At 41.9% G+C, this 15,886-nt stretch overlaps 2 protein-coding genes across 2 annotated transcripts; both read left to right on the top strand.

The window, feature by feature from the left end:
- Positions 1-1,718: 1,718 nt before the first annotated feature.
- On the top strand, positions 1,719-4,102 carry LOC115532200 (protein NLRC3-like). Its single transcript, XM_030341803.1, has 2 exons — positions 1,719-1,799; positions 2,280-4,102. The coding sequence occupies exons 1-2, from the start codon at positions 1,757-1,759 to the stop codon at positions 4,100-4,102; spliced, it is 1,866 nt and encodes a 621-aa protein (XP_030197663.1). The 5' UTR covers positions 1,719-1,756.
- A 6,978-nt stretch (positions 4,103-11,080) lies between these two features.
- On the top strand, positions 11,081-14,163 carry LOC115532468 (stonustoxin subunit beta-like). Its single transcript, XM_030342258.1, has 3 exons — positions 11,081-11,277; positions 11,444-11,490; positions 13,434-14,163. Exons 1-3 carry the CDS (start codon positions 11,186-11,188, stop codon positions 13,979-13,981), a joined length of 687 nt encoding a protein of 228 aa, XP_030198118.1. The 5' UTR covers positions 11,081-11,185; the 3' UTR covers positions 13,982-14,163.
- Positions 14,164-15,886: the final 1,723 nt, after the last annotated feature.

Here is a 15,886-nt window from a genome sequence, read left to right as displayed (position 1 = left end):
TTGAAGAGTGACTGGTCTATGGCACAACCTGTTGGGTTTAAGGATGGTAACCATTCTATTGGGAAGAGGTGAGTGTTTAGAGAGTGACCGGTCAGAGACATGGAGGGGGGCTTCTTCAGCGGTGGACGGTCGGGGGGGGTGGGGGTGGGAGATGTTATGGTGAAGGTATGGTAAAAGGCTGTGATTGGCCTCGTCACACTGCAAGCAAGAGTTGCCAAATTGTTTTACTCAAAGGTGACTCCGATCCGATTTCATTCCGAACAGTGTAACAGCACAAATCACATGAGATCAGGTCCGTTCAATTCTGGTTGGGCCACTTTAATACCTGGTCCTGAATCAGATACAGGAGGGTTTCTCTCAATGCGACCTCAGGTTGAGCAGTCGTATCGTAGTGTGACTTTGATGTCACTCTAGATCCACATTCGTCATATCGACCACATTTAAAACATGAACAGCTAAGCCAGGAGACCATGAGGAGAAATAAATCTGAACTGAGCATTAATGCATCAGTACCCCGATATGAACAGGCTGTGTTTTTATTATCAGACTGAAACGATACTGATGTTTACAAGCAGGGAAAATGCAATTGATTCTGTGTGTGTGTGTGTGTGTATGTGTGTCTGTGTGAGTGATAATACACAAAGACCCAATGTAGATTCAGTTGATGAACTTTTTTTTTTCTTCACACTTCGCTTAATGACTGCCTGGCTTGTTCCACCTATGGGTTCAGATAGCACACACTGTCACCTCCCTCTCCACCTCTAGAGGGAGCACTGACACAAGGAGTCACACACTGTCACCTCCCTCTCCACCTCTAGAGGGAGCCCTGACACAAGGAGTCACACACTGTCACCTCCTTCTCCACCTCTAGAGGGAGCCCTGACACAAGGAGACACACACTGTCACCTCCTTCTCCACCTCTAGAGGGAGCCCTTACACAAGGAGTCACACACTGTCATCTCCTTCTCCACCTCTAGAGGGAGCACTGTCACAAGGAGTCACACACTGTCACCTCCTCCTCACCTCTAGAGGGAGCACTGACACAAGGAGTCACATACTGTCACCTCTTTCTCCACCTATAGAGGGAGCCCTTACACAAAGAGTCACACGCTATGAGAGATATTAACTGATGTGCAGTATATAAACTGTGTTGTATAACAGAAGATAAGAAGTATATCTGGCTCCTACACAGACGATGGACAAAGAACAGTTGCTTGATATGAGACTTTGTGGAGAATATAAATATGATGTGTGTGTGTGTGTGTGTGTGTGTGTGTGTGTGTGTGTGTGTGTGTGTGTGTGTGTGTGTGTGTGTGTGTTCTCCACAGACCCCAGGTGCGGTCAAAGGTTACCAGTGCTCAGTCGGTACAGCAGCATCAAACAGAGCTGATCAAGGTGTGTAAATGTCCACCGAGACATTTGACTTCTGCTCTTCATTAGAAAGCATCTCTTGTTTTGCTGATAGTCTCCAGGCTTCCCTCTTTAGACCAGCGGACGTCTATCCAGAACAGATGCTTCTGATGTCCTAAGTGAGTTCATAGTAAAGTTCTCCTTGATTTTTGTTCTGTTCCAGAGGGCTGAGGAGAACGCACACGCTTTTCTAGACAAGGAGCTGAAGAAGCTCTGGAGGGATCTCTTCCGAGATTATCCACAATGCTCAGAGAGTCAGAGGGAGGAGGAGGAGGTGGATGATAAGAACGAGGAGCAGAGGAGGCGCGCCATAAAGGGAGTGGTAGACATCACAAAGCTCTGCCTGATGGAGATGAACCAGCAGGAACTGGCCGACACACTGTGGGCCGGTAAGAGACTCTTATTCTGAAGACAGAGGAGACTCTAATCTTTAAAATACATTCAATTCAATTTTGAAGAGCAGTATGAGATTCTTATTTGTTCTGTTCAGACTTATTGATATAATGTGAGACTTTTCAATTTTTTTCTTTAATGTGGTGATATCTTTCATCTTGGGGGTTAAATGGTTGGATCCAGATATGTAGTGTTATTGTGAATCCATCAGGTTAAAGAACATTATACTGCAGATCAACAGAAGATTAACTCAGTAGAAGAGATGCAACACAATATTTTTACATCAGCATAGAAACTCACTTTTTACCGGTTCACTATTATTAGACAAATCACGACCAGCTTCTCCGACCACAAGTAATGAAGCCACTAAATATCATGAAGTTGATCGTAAGATAATTCCATAACAGGAAACATTGACATGTTTCCATTGATGTCACCATCCACTAACTGATGTCTTCTGTTGTTTTGTCTTTTAGGATCTGCTTCTGTCGAGTGCCAACATAAAATCAAGTTTAATTTGAAGAAGAAATTCAGGTGTGTGGTTGAGGGAATCGCTAAAGCAGGACAGCGAACAGGGCTGAATGACTTCTACACAGAGCTCCTCATCACAGAGAGAGGCAGTGGAGAGGTCAACCAGGAACATGAGGTCAGAATGATTGAAACAGCTAACAGGAAACCAGCTGAGGAAAAACCAATCAGATGTGAGGACATCTTTAAACCCTTACCTGGACAAGATCAACCAATCAGGACAATGATGACAACTGGAGTGGCCGGCATTGGTAAAACAGTCTTAACACACAAGTTCACTCTGGACTGGGCTGAAGACAAAACCAACCACGACATACACTTCACATTTCTCCTCACTTTCAGAGAGCTGAATTTATTGAAAGGGAAAGAGTTTAGCTTGGTGGAACTTCTTCATCACTTCTTTATTGAGACAAAAGAAGCAGGAATCTGCAGATATAACCGGTTCCAAGTTGTCTTCATCTTAGATGGACTGGATGAGTGTCGACTTCCTCTGGACTTCCAGAGAAACCCGATCTGGACTGATATCACGAAGTCCACCTCAGTGGACGTGCTGCTGACAAACCTCATCAGGGGCGACCTGCTTCCCTCCGCTCGCATCTGGATAACCACACGCCCTGCGGCAGCCAATCAAATCCCTGCTGAGTGTGTTGACATGGTGACAGAGGTGAGAGGGTTCACCGACCCACAGAAGGAGGAGTACTTTAGGAGGAGATTCAGAGAGGAGCCGCTGGCCAGCAAAATCATCTCCCACGTCAAAAAATCACGAAGCCTCCACATCATGTGTCACATCCCAGTCTTCTGTTGGATCACTGCTACAGTTCTGGAGGACCTCTTCAAAACATCCCAGATAGGAGAAGAGATGCCCAAGACTGTGACTCAGATGTACAGCCATTTCCTGAGGGTTCAGTCCATACAGGGGGACAGAAAGTATCATGGGAGAGCTGGAACAGATCCAGACTGGAGTTCAGAGAGAAGGGAGATCATTGTTTCTCTGGGAAAACTGGCTTTTAACCAGCTGGAGAAAGGCAACATGATCTTCTATGAGGCAGACCTGGCAGAGTGTGACATCAATATCAGAGCAGCCTCAGTGTACTCAGGAGTGTTCACCCAGATCTTTAAAGAGGAATGTGGGCTGTACCAGGACAAGGTGTTCTGCTTTGTCCATTTGAGCTTCCAGGAATTTTTGGCTGCCCTTTATGTCTTTCTGTCCTTCATCGACACTGGGGTCAATCTGCTCTCAGAAGAACCAACAACCTCTGGTAAAGATAAACTCCTCCTCCTCTACAAGAGTGCTGTGGACAAGGCCTTACAGAGTGAGAATGGACACCTGGACTTGTTCCTCCGCTTCCTCCTGGGCCTCTCTATGGAGTCCAATCAGATTCTCCTACGAGGTCTGCTTGGAAAAAAAGATATTAGATCAGTGATCAATTGGCTGATTCAGAGAGGAAGGGGCTCACAGACCAATCAGAAAACAGTCTCTTACATCAAGGAGAAGATAGGTGAAGATCTCTCTCCAGAGAAAAGCATCAATCTGTTCCACTGTCTGAATGAGCTGAACGACCGTTCTCTAGTGGAGCAGATCCAACAGTCCCTGACATCAGGAAGTCTGTTCAAAAAACATGTCTCTCCTGCTCAGTGGTCAGCTCTGGTCTTCATCTTACTGTCATCAGAAGAGGAGCTGGACGTGTTTGACCTGAAGAAATACTGTGCTTCAGAGGAGGGTCTTCTGAGGCTGCTACCAGTGATCAAAGCCTCCAAAACATCTCTGTAGGTTTATTAATAATATGTATCACAATACACGCAACACAGTATACCTGATAGTAGAATATAAACAATATACAATATTCTACTTACAAGACAACTGCTCTACCTCCTGAGCTAAGCCGACCCACCGGCTTATATCATATATATGTCATATATATCTTCAATAATATATACATATCTATATTATTATTATATTGTTGTTTCGATCACGGTCGTGGTCGCCAAGTGCCGCAATGGATCCTGGGAGGGTCGGCGGCACCGAGGCAGTCGTGGTTGTGGGCGATAGGATGTGTGTTTCAGGTGTGTTTACATAATGTCTCTCTCAGGGTCGTGCGGAATATGGGCCACGAGAGTTGCAAACTCTTAGAACTTGGACTCCTGTCTGGTCGTTCCCGTGCTGCTCACCACATTATTATTAAAAATGTATTTTTACCATTAATATTTGTCACAACAAATTGACTGGGAATGGGAAGAGGTTAAATCCTAATTGGAGTATATTATCCAATTATCTTAAGCCCCCGCAAGCACCCCCCCCTTTTGTCGCCGCTGGTTGTAAATCCTAATCTACAAAACATCTCTGTAGATGTACTATAACATGTATTACAATACAATACAAAAAATACATAATACTACAATAAAGAGTCTAATTAATACACAAAACAGGTCTCAAACACTATAAAAAACTCCAATATTTAATAAAAATAAGGATCTGATGTATTGACTAGTATATATTGGTTAAATTAATAAAAAGATTTCAACATTTTCAACATATGTCCTTCAATATGTTAAAAGTAAAAGATCTAAGTTACTTTAATCACATTTCCTAACATGTTCTGTTTATTGTGTGTACAGGCTGAATGACTGTCAGCTGTCAAAGAAATGCTGTGAAGCTCTGGCCTCAGTTCTCAGCTCCAACTCCTGTAGTCTGAGAGAGCTGGACCTGAGTACCAATGATCTGCAGGATTCAGGAGTGAAGCTGCTCTCTGCTGGACTGGGGATTCCACAGTGTACACTGGAAACTCTCAGGTCAGTTTAAATCAATGGTCATACAGTTACACCACATGTTCTACATCAGAGGACGTTGAACAGATTTACCTCCAGGAAGTTAACGGGTTTAAATAAGTCAAATATGTCCTCTCAAGGCTCAAGACACATTTTCTGCTGGGGCCGCTAACTTTTTCATTTGGTGGCACCTTAACAAATGTGGTCGCTCCCTTTATTAGACGTGAAAATGTCCTCGGTCACGTACCATCCATCTCTGTCCGTTCATGTGAACAGATTCACTCACTTTAAATAAGCTGTTAATGTTTTGATTGCATAGGGGGTCGTTTTCTGTTTTTGACACCAGCGCCTCTACATCTCTTTCCTCGACAATCAACCCTTCATCCTCCTCCTCCTCCTCAATCAAATAGTTACTAATAATAACCAGCATTTCTTCACAGGCACTTGAACAGCGCTAGTGCTGCGGTGACATTTCAATGTTACTTTGCACAGTGTTCAAACCACTATTTTAGTTTTCAGAAGCAGAATGTCTTCATGGGAACTTAAGTGGGTCGTGTTTCCCAAAAGAGCGATCACACTGGCGCTGCAATAGAGCCGCGCTTTAACTCAGCACTGAACTAAACCTTGGCAGTCTGCGTGCATCGCAGCGCCATTACCACTCATTTTTTCAAACACAAACCTAATCTCACTATTTGTGTTGCCATGACAGTTGAAGGTGTACGTTGGATTCAGTTTGTTAATGATGGTATAAGGTCTATGTTTTATTACATTCCTATTCTACTCATAATCATGTTATCAGACAGTACGGTGGACTTCAGACGTGTTCAGTTAAGTTTAATAACAGGCTTTTCTGTTTTTTTCTTAGGTTTGTATCTTTTATCTTTTATATATATGTATATATTTATATTATATATATATATAATAATATTTATTATCTTATATATTATATTTTATATTTTATTCTTAATATTTGTGTATGTATATCTGGAGTTCGTGACAAAAATAATTTCCCCCTGGGATTATTAAAGTATTAATCAATCAATGAAACTTAGATCTCGGTCTTTTTAGGGACATTTTCAGGAGTTTTGTTGAATATTTAGTTATCTGACCCCTAAGTAAGTCATATTTTAAAGATCTACTGTACTGACATTTAGTTAAACTAATAAAACATATCTAATAACAAGTTTCACAGAAAACATGAAACACAGTTGCTGCCATGTTATGTTTATTTTGTATGAGGTGTGTGTTGTAACACATTCTTAGTTTGTTAATGACGGTATAAGGTGTGTTTTGCATCATTTATTTTCTACTTATCATGTAATAATCAGACAGTAAGCTGGTCTTTACAATTATTTATTAAGGTTTAGTAACAGCCTCTTCATAATTTTTTTAAGGGAAGTATAATGATACAATTTGTTTATGAACTATGTGAAATCTAAATCTTCATATTTAAAGATCTAGTTTATTAACATTAATTATATTTTTCATTCATCTGTGTTAAATTACTTTGGTTTCAATGATCCTAAAACATTAATCACAGTTCCTAATATGTTGGGTTTATTGTGTGTGAAGGCTGAATGGCTGTCATCTGCCGGAGAGATGCTGTGAAGCTCTGTCCTCAGTTCTCAGCTCCAACTCCTCTAGTCTGAGAGAGCTGGACCTGAGTACCAATGATCTGGGGGATTCAGGAATGAAGCTGCTCTCTGCTGGACTGGGGAGTCCACAGTGTACACTGGAAACTCTCAGGTCAGTTTTACTCAATGGTCAAACAGTTATACCACAAGTTCCACATCAGAGGAAGTTGACAGGTCTAAATTAGTCAAATGTGTCCTCTCAGGGCTTAAGACACATTTTCTACTGGTTCACTTAACTTTTTCATTTGGTGGCACCCTAACAAATCTGGTTGCACCCCTTTATTAACCATGAATTTATCCTTGGTGACGTACCATCAACCTGTGTCCATCCATGTGAACAGATTCACTCACTTTAAATCAGTTGTTAATGTTTTGAATGCATAGGGGGTCTTTTTCGGATTTTACCGCCAGCGCCTCAACATCTCTTTCCCCACCAACCAACTCTTCATCCTCATCCTCCTCAATCAAATACCTACTAATAATAACTTGCTGCTGATTGGATAATATACTCCAATTAGGATTTATATTATTCTCTGGGTCATCCAGAATAGTGCATTTCTTCACAGGCTCTTGAATAGCACTAATGCTGCGGTGAATTTCAATGAAACTTTGCACAAACCAGTGTTTTAGTTTTCTGATCAAAGCAGAGTGTCTTCATGGGAACTTAGGTGGGTCATGCTTCCCAATAGAGCGATCACACCGGCGCCACAATACAGCCGCGCTTTAATTCAGCACTGAACTAAACCTGGTAGAAGTATAATAATATGATTTGTTTATGAAATATGTGAAATCTAACTCTTAATATTTAAAGATCCAGTTTATTAACCTGTACATTTATTAACATTGTAAAATGACTTTGCTCACCCTAAAACATTAATCATAGTTCGTAACAGTGGCGGCTGGTGAATTTTATTTTAGGGGGGGCTGAAAGTTTGTAAACCAAACCCCTGTAGAGGGGGGTCTGGGGGCATCCTCCCCCCGAAGATTTTTTTGTGATTTTCACATAAAAACGAAGCATTCTGGTGCATTCTGACAAAATAATAAAGACAAAATAGAACATTTCCTTACAAAGACGAATGGAGCCGGGGAACTGAGTTTTAACTTAATTTATTTGCATTGTAGAATTCAGCAAGATTAAAAGTGCAAATACATCAATAATAATTGGGAATTATACACAAGTTAACAATCTCTCTCGGTCTCTATCTGTATGTTTGTTTGTGAGAGAGGGAGAGTGAGAGTGAGAGAGAGAATGTGATTCTAAAAGGGTTGAGTGGGTTACGGCCAATCCTTTCATGCATATGTTCTCATAACAAAGCTTTGCTTTGAGAAGGATCAAATGATATAAATGTTATCTTACCTAATGGTCTGCAGACTGCTTGTGAAGCTCTCGAGGGCCCTTTTGATGAAGACTGCATCAATGTCCTTCTTCTGGAGCTTCTGGTACAGAATGTCGACGTGCGACCGCTTTTTTATAAATTTTGGTCCTGGAGGTCCAGATTGTTTCAATGACAATTTATCTGAATTGGATCGTCGACTTAAAGGAACTTCTTTCAGAGACGCAACGGAATTACACATTAGCAGCCATGTTGAAATTAGCAAGTGACTTGATCGAAGATATCCCTTCGCGCTCTTTGCTCAGTTACGTATGACGCAAGCACGTTAGGGCGAGTCCCAAATCCCCATTGAAAATGCATTGAAGGCTAATTTTCCAAAAAAAAAAGTTTTAACATGACAGTCAACGGAGAATCCTTGGGCGATTTTCCACGTCGATGAATTCGCCCAGAGAGGCGGGACCATTTGAAACGCGACATGAATATGACGATTCTGATTGGACAATGACAGATAATATGTCTAGAATACTGAAAACTACTTTTGCTGTGATAGAATTTGTTATAAAATCCTCTTTCTCCCAGTTGGTAGTGCGTCGCCCAAATCGCCCCTATACACCATCCGCCCCTGGTTCCTAACATGTTCTGTTTATTGTGTGTGAAGGCTGAATGTAGTTAAATGGATAAAACATCTGTCATTAAAGATTTCACGTCCTTCATTATGTTAAAAGTAAAAGATGCAAGTTACTTAAATCACAGTTCCTAATATGTTCTGTTTATTGTCTGTAAAGGCTGAATGGCTGTCATCTGTCAGAGACATGCTGTGAAGCTCTGGCCTCAGTTCTCAGGTCCCACTCCTCTAGTCTGAGAGAGCTGGACCTGAGTACCAATGATCTGCAGGATTCAGGAGTGAAGCTGCTCTCTGCTGGACTGGGGAGTCCACACTGTACACTGGAAACTCTCAGGTCAGTTTCACTTAACAGTTACACCACAAGTTCCCCATCAGAGGACTTTAACTGATTTACTTCCAGAAAGTGAACGGGTCTAAATAAATAAGTAGAATATGTCCTCTCAGGTCTCAAGGCACATTTTCTACTGGTGTCGCTTAGTTTTTCATTTTGTGGCAACCTAACAAATGTGGTCGCACCCCTTTATTAGACGTGATAATATCCTTGGTCACGTACCATCCATCTGTCTCCATTCATGTAAACAGATTCACTCACTTTAAATAAGCTGTTTATGTTTTGATTGCATAGGTAAGTCATATTTTATAGATCTACTGTACTGACATTTAATTAAACTAATAAAACACATCTAATAACAAGTTTCAAATAAAGCATGAACCACAGTTGCTAACATGTTATGTTTGATTTGTATGAGGTGTGTGTTGTAACATTTCTATTCCACTTATCATGTAATAATCAGACAGTAAGCTGGACTTTTTTTTTAAGTGAAGTATAATGATACAATTTGTTTATGAACTATGTGAAATCTAACTCTTAATATTTACAGATCCAGTTTATTAACATTCATTATATTTTTCGTTCATGTGTGTTCAATTACTTTGGTTTCAATGATCTTAAAACATTATTTACAGTTCCTAACATGTTGTGTTTTTGTGTGTGAAGGCTGAATAGCTGTCATCTGTCAGAGAAATGCTGTGAAGCTCTGGCCTCAGTTCTCAGCTCCAACTCCTCTAGTCTGAGAGAGCTGGACCTGAGTACCAATGATCTGAAGGATTCAGGAATGAAGCTGCTCTCTGCTGGACTGGGGAGTCCACAGTGCACACTACAAACTCTCAGGTCAGTTTTACAATGGTCAAACAGTTACACCACAAGTTCCACATCAGAGGAAGTTAACGGGTCTAAATAAGTCAAATATGTCCTCTCTGGGCTCAAGAAACATTTTCTACTGGTGCACCTAACTTTCTCATTTAGTGTCACCCTAACAAATGTGGACGCATCCCTTAATTAAACGTGAAAATGTCCTTGGTCACGTACCATCAATCTGTGTCCATTCATGTGAACAGCCATTCACCCACTTTAAATCAGTTGTTATTGTTTTTAGTGTATAGGGGGTCTTTTTCTGTTTGTACCGCCATCTCTTTCCTTACCAACAAACCCTTCGTCCTCCTCCTCCTCAACCCAATTCCTACTTATAATAACTGCTGCTGATTGGTTAATATACTCCAATTACGATTTATTTTCTTCACTGGGTCATCAAGAATAGTGCATTTCTTCACAGGCTACTGAATAGCACTAGTGCTGCGGCGAAATTTCAATGAAACTTTGCACAAAGTTAAAACCACTGTTTTAGTTTTCTGATCAAAGCAGAGTGCCTCCGTGAGAACTTGTGTGGGTCGTGCTTTCCAATAGAGCGATCACACCGGCGCCGCAATACAGCCACGCTTTAATTCAGCACTGAACTAAACCTGGTAGTTCATAAAACTTCATAAACCTTTAATTATATGATTTGTATGTGAAATCTAACACTTAATATTTAAAGATCCAGTTTAATAACATGCTAATTTACTAACATTGTTATTCGGTTTTAATCATCCTAAAACATTAATCGCAGTTCCTTACATGTTCTGTTTATTGTGTGGGTAGGCTGAATGTAGTTAAATGAATAAATCATCTCTTTTTAAAGTTTTCAACACGTCCTTCATTGTGTTAACAATAAAAGATGCAAGTTACTTAAATCACAGTTCCTACCATGTTTTGTTCATTGTGTGCATAGGCTGAATGGCTGTCATCTGTCAGAGAGCTGCTGTGAAGCTCTGGCCTCAGTTCTCAGCTCCAACTTTTTTAGTCTGAAAGAGCTGGACCTGAGCTCTAATGATCTGCAGGATTCAGGAGTGAAGCTGCTCTCTGCTGGACTGGGGAGTCCACACTGTACACTGGAAACTCTGAGGTCCGTTTTACTCAACAGTTACACCACAAGTTCCACATCAGAGGACATTCAACCGATTTACCTCTAGAAACATAATAATTCTTCTGTGTGTGTGTGTGTGTGTGTGTGTGTGTGTTTGTGTTTGTGTGTAGCTTGTCTGGCTGCCTGGTCACACAGGAAGGCTGTGCTTCTCTGGCCTCAGCTCTGAGCTCCAACCCCTCCCATCTGAGAGAAATGGACCTGAGCTACAATCATCCAGGATACTCAGGAGCGGCGCTGCTCTCTGCTGGACTGGAGGATCCATGCTGGAGACTGGGCACTCTCAGGTATGGAGAGGACAGCTCACCACTCAGGGATTAAGTCTCCTATTTAAACCACTGCTAGATTAAGTGGTTTGAAAAGGCAGCTGTAACTCATGTTGTGTAAAACGTGATAAGACAGCAGATGATGAAGGTGTTTCAACATGCTGCTCTCACTTTGTTTCCCCCCCAGTGTGGAGCACGGTGGAGTGGGGAGGCTGAAACCAGCTCTAACGAAGTGTAAGTGTCTGTTTGATTCATCACAACTCACACTCACTATTGAGATGGAAAGTCCAACCAAACAGCAGGAGGTGACGTCCGGTCATTCCCATGTGGACTTCTATATACGAATGTGTAGCTATGTTTAACTGTGTTTATGTATGTCTGATTTGTTTGTCAACATGTCTATGTATAGTATGTATGAACTGGGGCCCTGTACCACGAAGCTCGCTTAGAGGGTTAGCGAGGTATGTTGAGCTCAAAGCCTGGGTTAGTTGTACCACCAAAGTCGATCTCTTTTAGCGTCGCTGTATCACCATGGTGACTTATGCTCGCAACCAAACCTGGTCGGGAGCAGTTTTTCGGCTTGGTCTAGCCGGCTTATTAAATCGGCGTGCGCAGCTTCCTAGCCCCTCCTCTGACAATGGCGTCACCATTTGTGGGTGTTCCCGTGGACCTCGGCGCACTTCTCGTACAGGCGTCTCTCCGGAGACAGAGGGTTTTACGGGAAAGAACCGATCCCTTGGCATTGTCTGACGATATTCAGATTTCAGACTTTATGTCATTGTGCAAACAAGGATATTGGGGTTCTTCATGAGAGATACAGATTCTCATCAGAGGGTGTTTGTTATTTGATCGTCCCTTTGGACCTTATGTAGACAATGCTTACTGTTGTGCATTGTGTCTCAGTGACAGAGTGCTAGAGTGGAGGTAGCGCGTCAGTCTTGAATTTCTGCGCGGGGGGTTCGACTCCCAAGTGACGCGAATTTATGTGAAGCTTAAAAAGTCAGAATTCTCATGCATATGGAATACTTATTCACTAAAGCTTATGGAATTATATTTTTGTGCTTATTTCGAACTTGAACCCATATTTTCAAGGCCGTGCTGGCACCACATCTATGGGGGTAAAATGCATGATGATAGACCGGCGAATTTGAACCCCGGTCGCTGGCGTTCGAGTCTTATACTAATCCACTATGCTAGAGCCGCTACCTCTCAGCGGTTGAAAACATGCGATACATTTCTTACATAGGGTGTATTTAAAGTGAATTCCCTCAATGATAGAATAAGGCAGGATGGACGTTGCTTATGCATTTTTAAATCATCCTCATCATTCTATTTGGATTAATGGCGAACAATTCTGCATTTGGCATAGTTATTTTAGAGACAATATGCAGAATCTTTTCACTTATACGCATATAGACTGCTTGATCTATCGTAAAGGTGAGAAAAATGACGGAAAAAACGCCCCTTTCAAGTGAACGCGCACTGAACCTAAAGCGGAAAACCTGGTTCAACTAATTGAATCTAAAGTGAGCTTTGTGGTATCATTTAACTCTGATTGCGAGTTGCGGCTCTGTCGAGCCAGGTTTTCCCAAGAAAGCCTGGGTATGTTCAGCGAGGTTCGTGGTATACCCCCCAGGTCTATGGTACCAACAGTTTGTTTCCAGTTTGTGAGCTCAGCTGGTTCAGTCTGTGGTTTACACAGGTGGAATACAATGGATGTGTATTGGAACATTTCAAAGTCTAATATCTTGAAAACAATGTTGACTATAGCTTAGAATTTCGGGAGGAGCAATAAGCTCACCATGTTGAACGTTTTGGTGTATGATATGTGTATGTTGTGTAAATATTGCCGGAGTAGATTCAGTTCATACATTTTTCTAGGCTTCGATGTTTGAATGGGACAGCCACTCACACACACATGGGATTTACATTGAAGTTTAACTTAAATGATCGTATAAACAATGTTCACAACTATTTCTAAAGCTATAGCAGACTAGTCCACTATAGTAGCTCTGACATGATTTAGTTTTTCTACGTTAATTGATGTTTGTAGAGTAGATGAATGTGAAGAAGAAGAAGAATGCAGAGTAACAGTTCTAGGAATGATGATGATGATGATGATGATGATGGTGATGAAAAAATGGTTCAGCAGCTCATCATGTCTTGTGCTCCCTCAGATGCCTGTGAACTCACACTGGACCCCAACACGGCCCACAGACGACTCTCTCTGTCTGAGGACAACAGGAAGGTGACGCGGGTTAGAGAGGACCAGTCGTATCCGGATCACCCAGAGAGATTTGACTACTGGTACCAGGTGTTGGGTAGAGAGGCTCTGACTGACCGCTGTTACTGGGAGGTAGAGTGGAAAGGATTTGTTGTTATGGGAGTGACATTCAGAGGAATCACAAGGAGAGGAGGGGATGTAGACAGCGAGCTTGGAAAGAACAACAAGTCCTGGCGTCTTCTTTGTTGTTTTGGTTGTTACATTGCCGTGTACAACGGTAGAGGAACAGCCATACGTCTCCCCCCCGCTGGCTCCACCAGAGTAGGAGTGTATCTGGACCGGCCTGCTGGCACTCTGTCCTTCTACAGAGTGTCCTCAGACACACTGACACACCTCCACACCTTCCAGGCCTCCTTCACCCAGGAGGACCTCCTCCCTGGGTTTGGGTTATGGGGGGATGAGGGTGACTCAGCGTCTCAAGTTACACTGTGTAAGTTATAGTCTCTCTCTCTCTCTCTCTCGCTCTCGCTCTCTCCGAGTCTGAGGACATCTATGAATACACACATGCATATATTAACGCACACACACGCATATATTAACACAAACACGTGTGCATATATTACACACACATGCATATAAAAACACATACACATATGTACAGACACACACACATATTAAGACACGCAAACACACACACACATATAAACACATGCTCGCACGCACACACACACACACACACACACACACATAAACACACATGCGTGCGCACACACAAAACGCATATATAAACACATACACATATGTACAGACGCACACACATATTAAGACACGCAAACACACACACACACACACATGCTCGCACGCACACACACACACACACACACATAAACACATGCGTGCGCACACACAAAACGCTTGTATAAACACACATGACACGTGTATATGAACACACACACACATATGAACACATACACGTATATATGAACACACTCACCCGCGCACGCTCACACACACACACACACACATACACAAATTATGCGCACACACACACACACATGCATATGTAAACGCACGCACATTCACACACACACACACACACACACACACACACACACACACACACACACACACACACACACACACATATATAAATACTCAAATATACACAAACATGCGCACACACACATGCAGTTATGAACACACAAACACACATGCAGATATAAACACACACACATACACGCAGATATGTACACACACACGCACGCATGCATTTGCAATGAACACACACACACCCACACAGACTACACACACATCTATATATAAACACACACACCCACACACTGTGTTTCGTAATTAAAATTCATGTACTCATGTGCGTTTTCTTCTTTTTTCGTTTTTTTTCTTCTGAAAGTTGATTAATTATTGATTGATCGTAAATCTAAACATGTATATACTACAATACTGTGTATGTTTTCAGACGTTAATAGTTTCATACGGCACGGCTCTGATATCAGTTTATATTTTGAGCCTTTTTAAGCCTAACATGGAACCTGATTTAAAGCAGATTTAATATTATATTCATAATGCAAGCGGTCTGGTAAAAGCTGTTGATCATGTCGTGATGACTTTAAACTGAGTATTGATTCTTGTGTTCTTGTGGGAACAACACAGCAGCAGAATGTTTATGATTAGTAATGCATACCTGTTTATGATTAATTATGTCTGCTGCTTTTATTGTTTAAGTCCTTGTATTTATTGTGTTCATGTAAGGGACTGTTCTTCTATTGTTTGAGTCCTTGTGTTAATTGTGTACATGTTAGGGATTGTTTTTCTGTTTGGTTAATAAAGCATAATGTTGATAATCAACTCAGAGGATCCACTAAATGTTGTCTGTGTTCAGCAGAGGATCAGTTTACACTTTAAGGTCGGGGTTCACTGAATAAAAAGCACAACAGAGGCTTTGTCTACCCTACAAGGTCTGTAGTCTCTGTAGGTCTGTAGTCTCTGTAGGAGGTCTGAAGTCTCTGTAGAAGGTCTGTAGTCTCTGTAGAAGGTCTGTAGTCTCTGTTAAAGGTCTGTAGGGACCGCTGCCGAGGCGGTGGTCCCTCGACAGCAAGGCTCCGGCGAGAGACAACCGCGGTCAACAATCGAGGGCAACAATCCCTTTCTTCTCCATGTCGTGGTTCAGTCTACTTCAGATTGATGTGGACATGGAAGTACCAGAGACGTTAGAGAACCCGACGCAGTCGTTTGAGATTCATAATATCGTCTGGAGGCGCACACAGCTTTTGGCCGTGATAATATATGATATAGATATCTATGTATAATATGAGGTTATTTAGATATAGAGCTCCAGGACTCCCGCCGGAGCAGCCGGAGTGTTCTAGAATATTTACAGAACACGGC

This window comes from Gadus morhua, chromosome 19, assembly GCF_902167405.1.
Source record: "Gadus morhua chromosome 19, gadMor3.0, whole genome shotgun sequence".
NCBI classification, from domain to species: Eukaryota; Metazoa; Chordata; class Actinopteri; order Gadiformes; family Gadidae; genus Gadus; species Gadus morhua.
Note: the sequence above shows the minus strand (reverse complement) of the source record. Positions and strands in the feature narration are given on the sequence as shown.

Bases quoted from the DNA above. Each gene is read 5' to 3' on its own strand.
- LOC115532200 (XM_030341803.1), top strand. From the start codon at position 1,757: ATGGAGATGAACCAGCAGGAACTGGCCGACACACTGTGGGCCG. The intron at 1,800-2,279 runs GTAAGAGACTCT...TTTGTCTTTTAG, and splicing joins GGCCGACACACTGTGGGCCG to GATCTGCTTCTGTCGAGTGC.
- LOC115532468 (XM_030342258.1), top strand. From the start codon at position 11,186: ATGGACCTGAGCTACAATCATCCAGGATACTCAGGAGCGGCGCTGCTC. The intron at 11,278-11,443 runs GTATGGAGAGGA...TTTCCCCCCCAG, and splicing joins TGGAGACTGGGCACTCTCAG to TGTGGAGCACGGTGGAGTGG. The intron at 11,491-13,433 runs GTAAGTGTCTGT...GTGCTCCCTCAG, and splicing joins GAAACCAGCTCTAACGAAGT to ATGCCTGTGAACTCACACTG.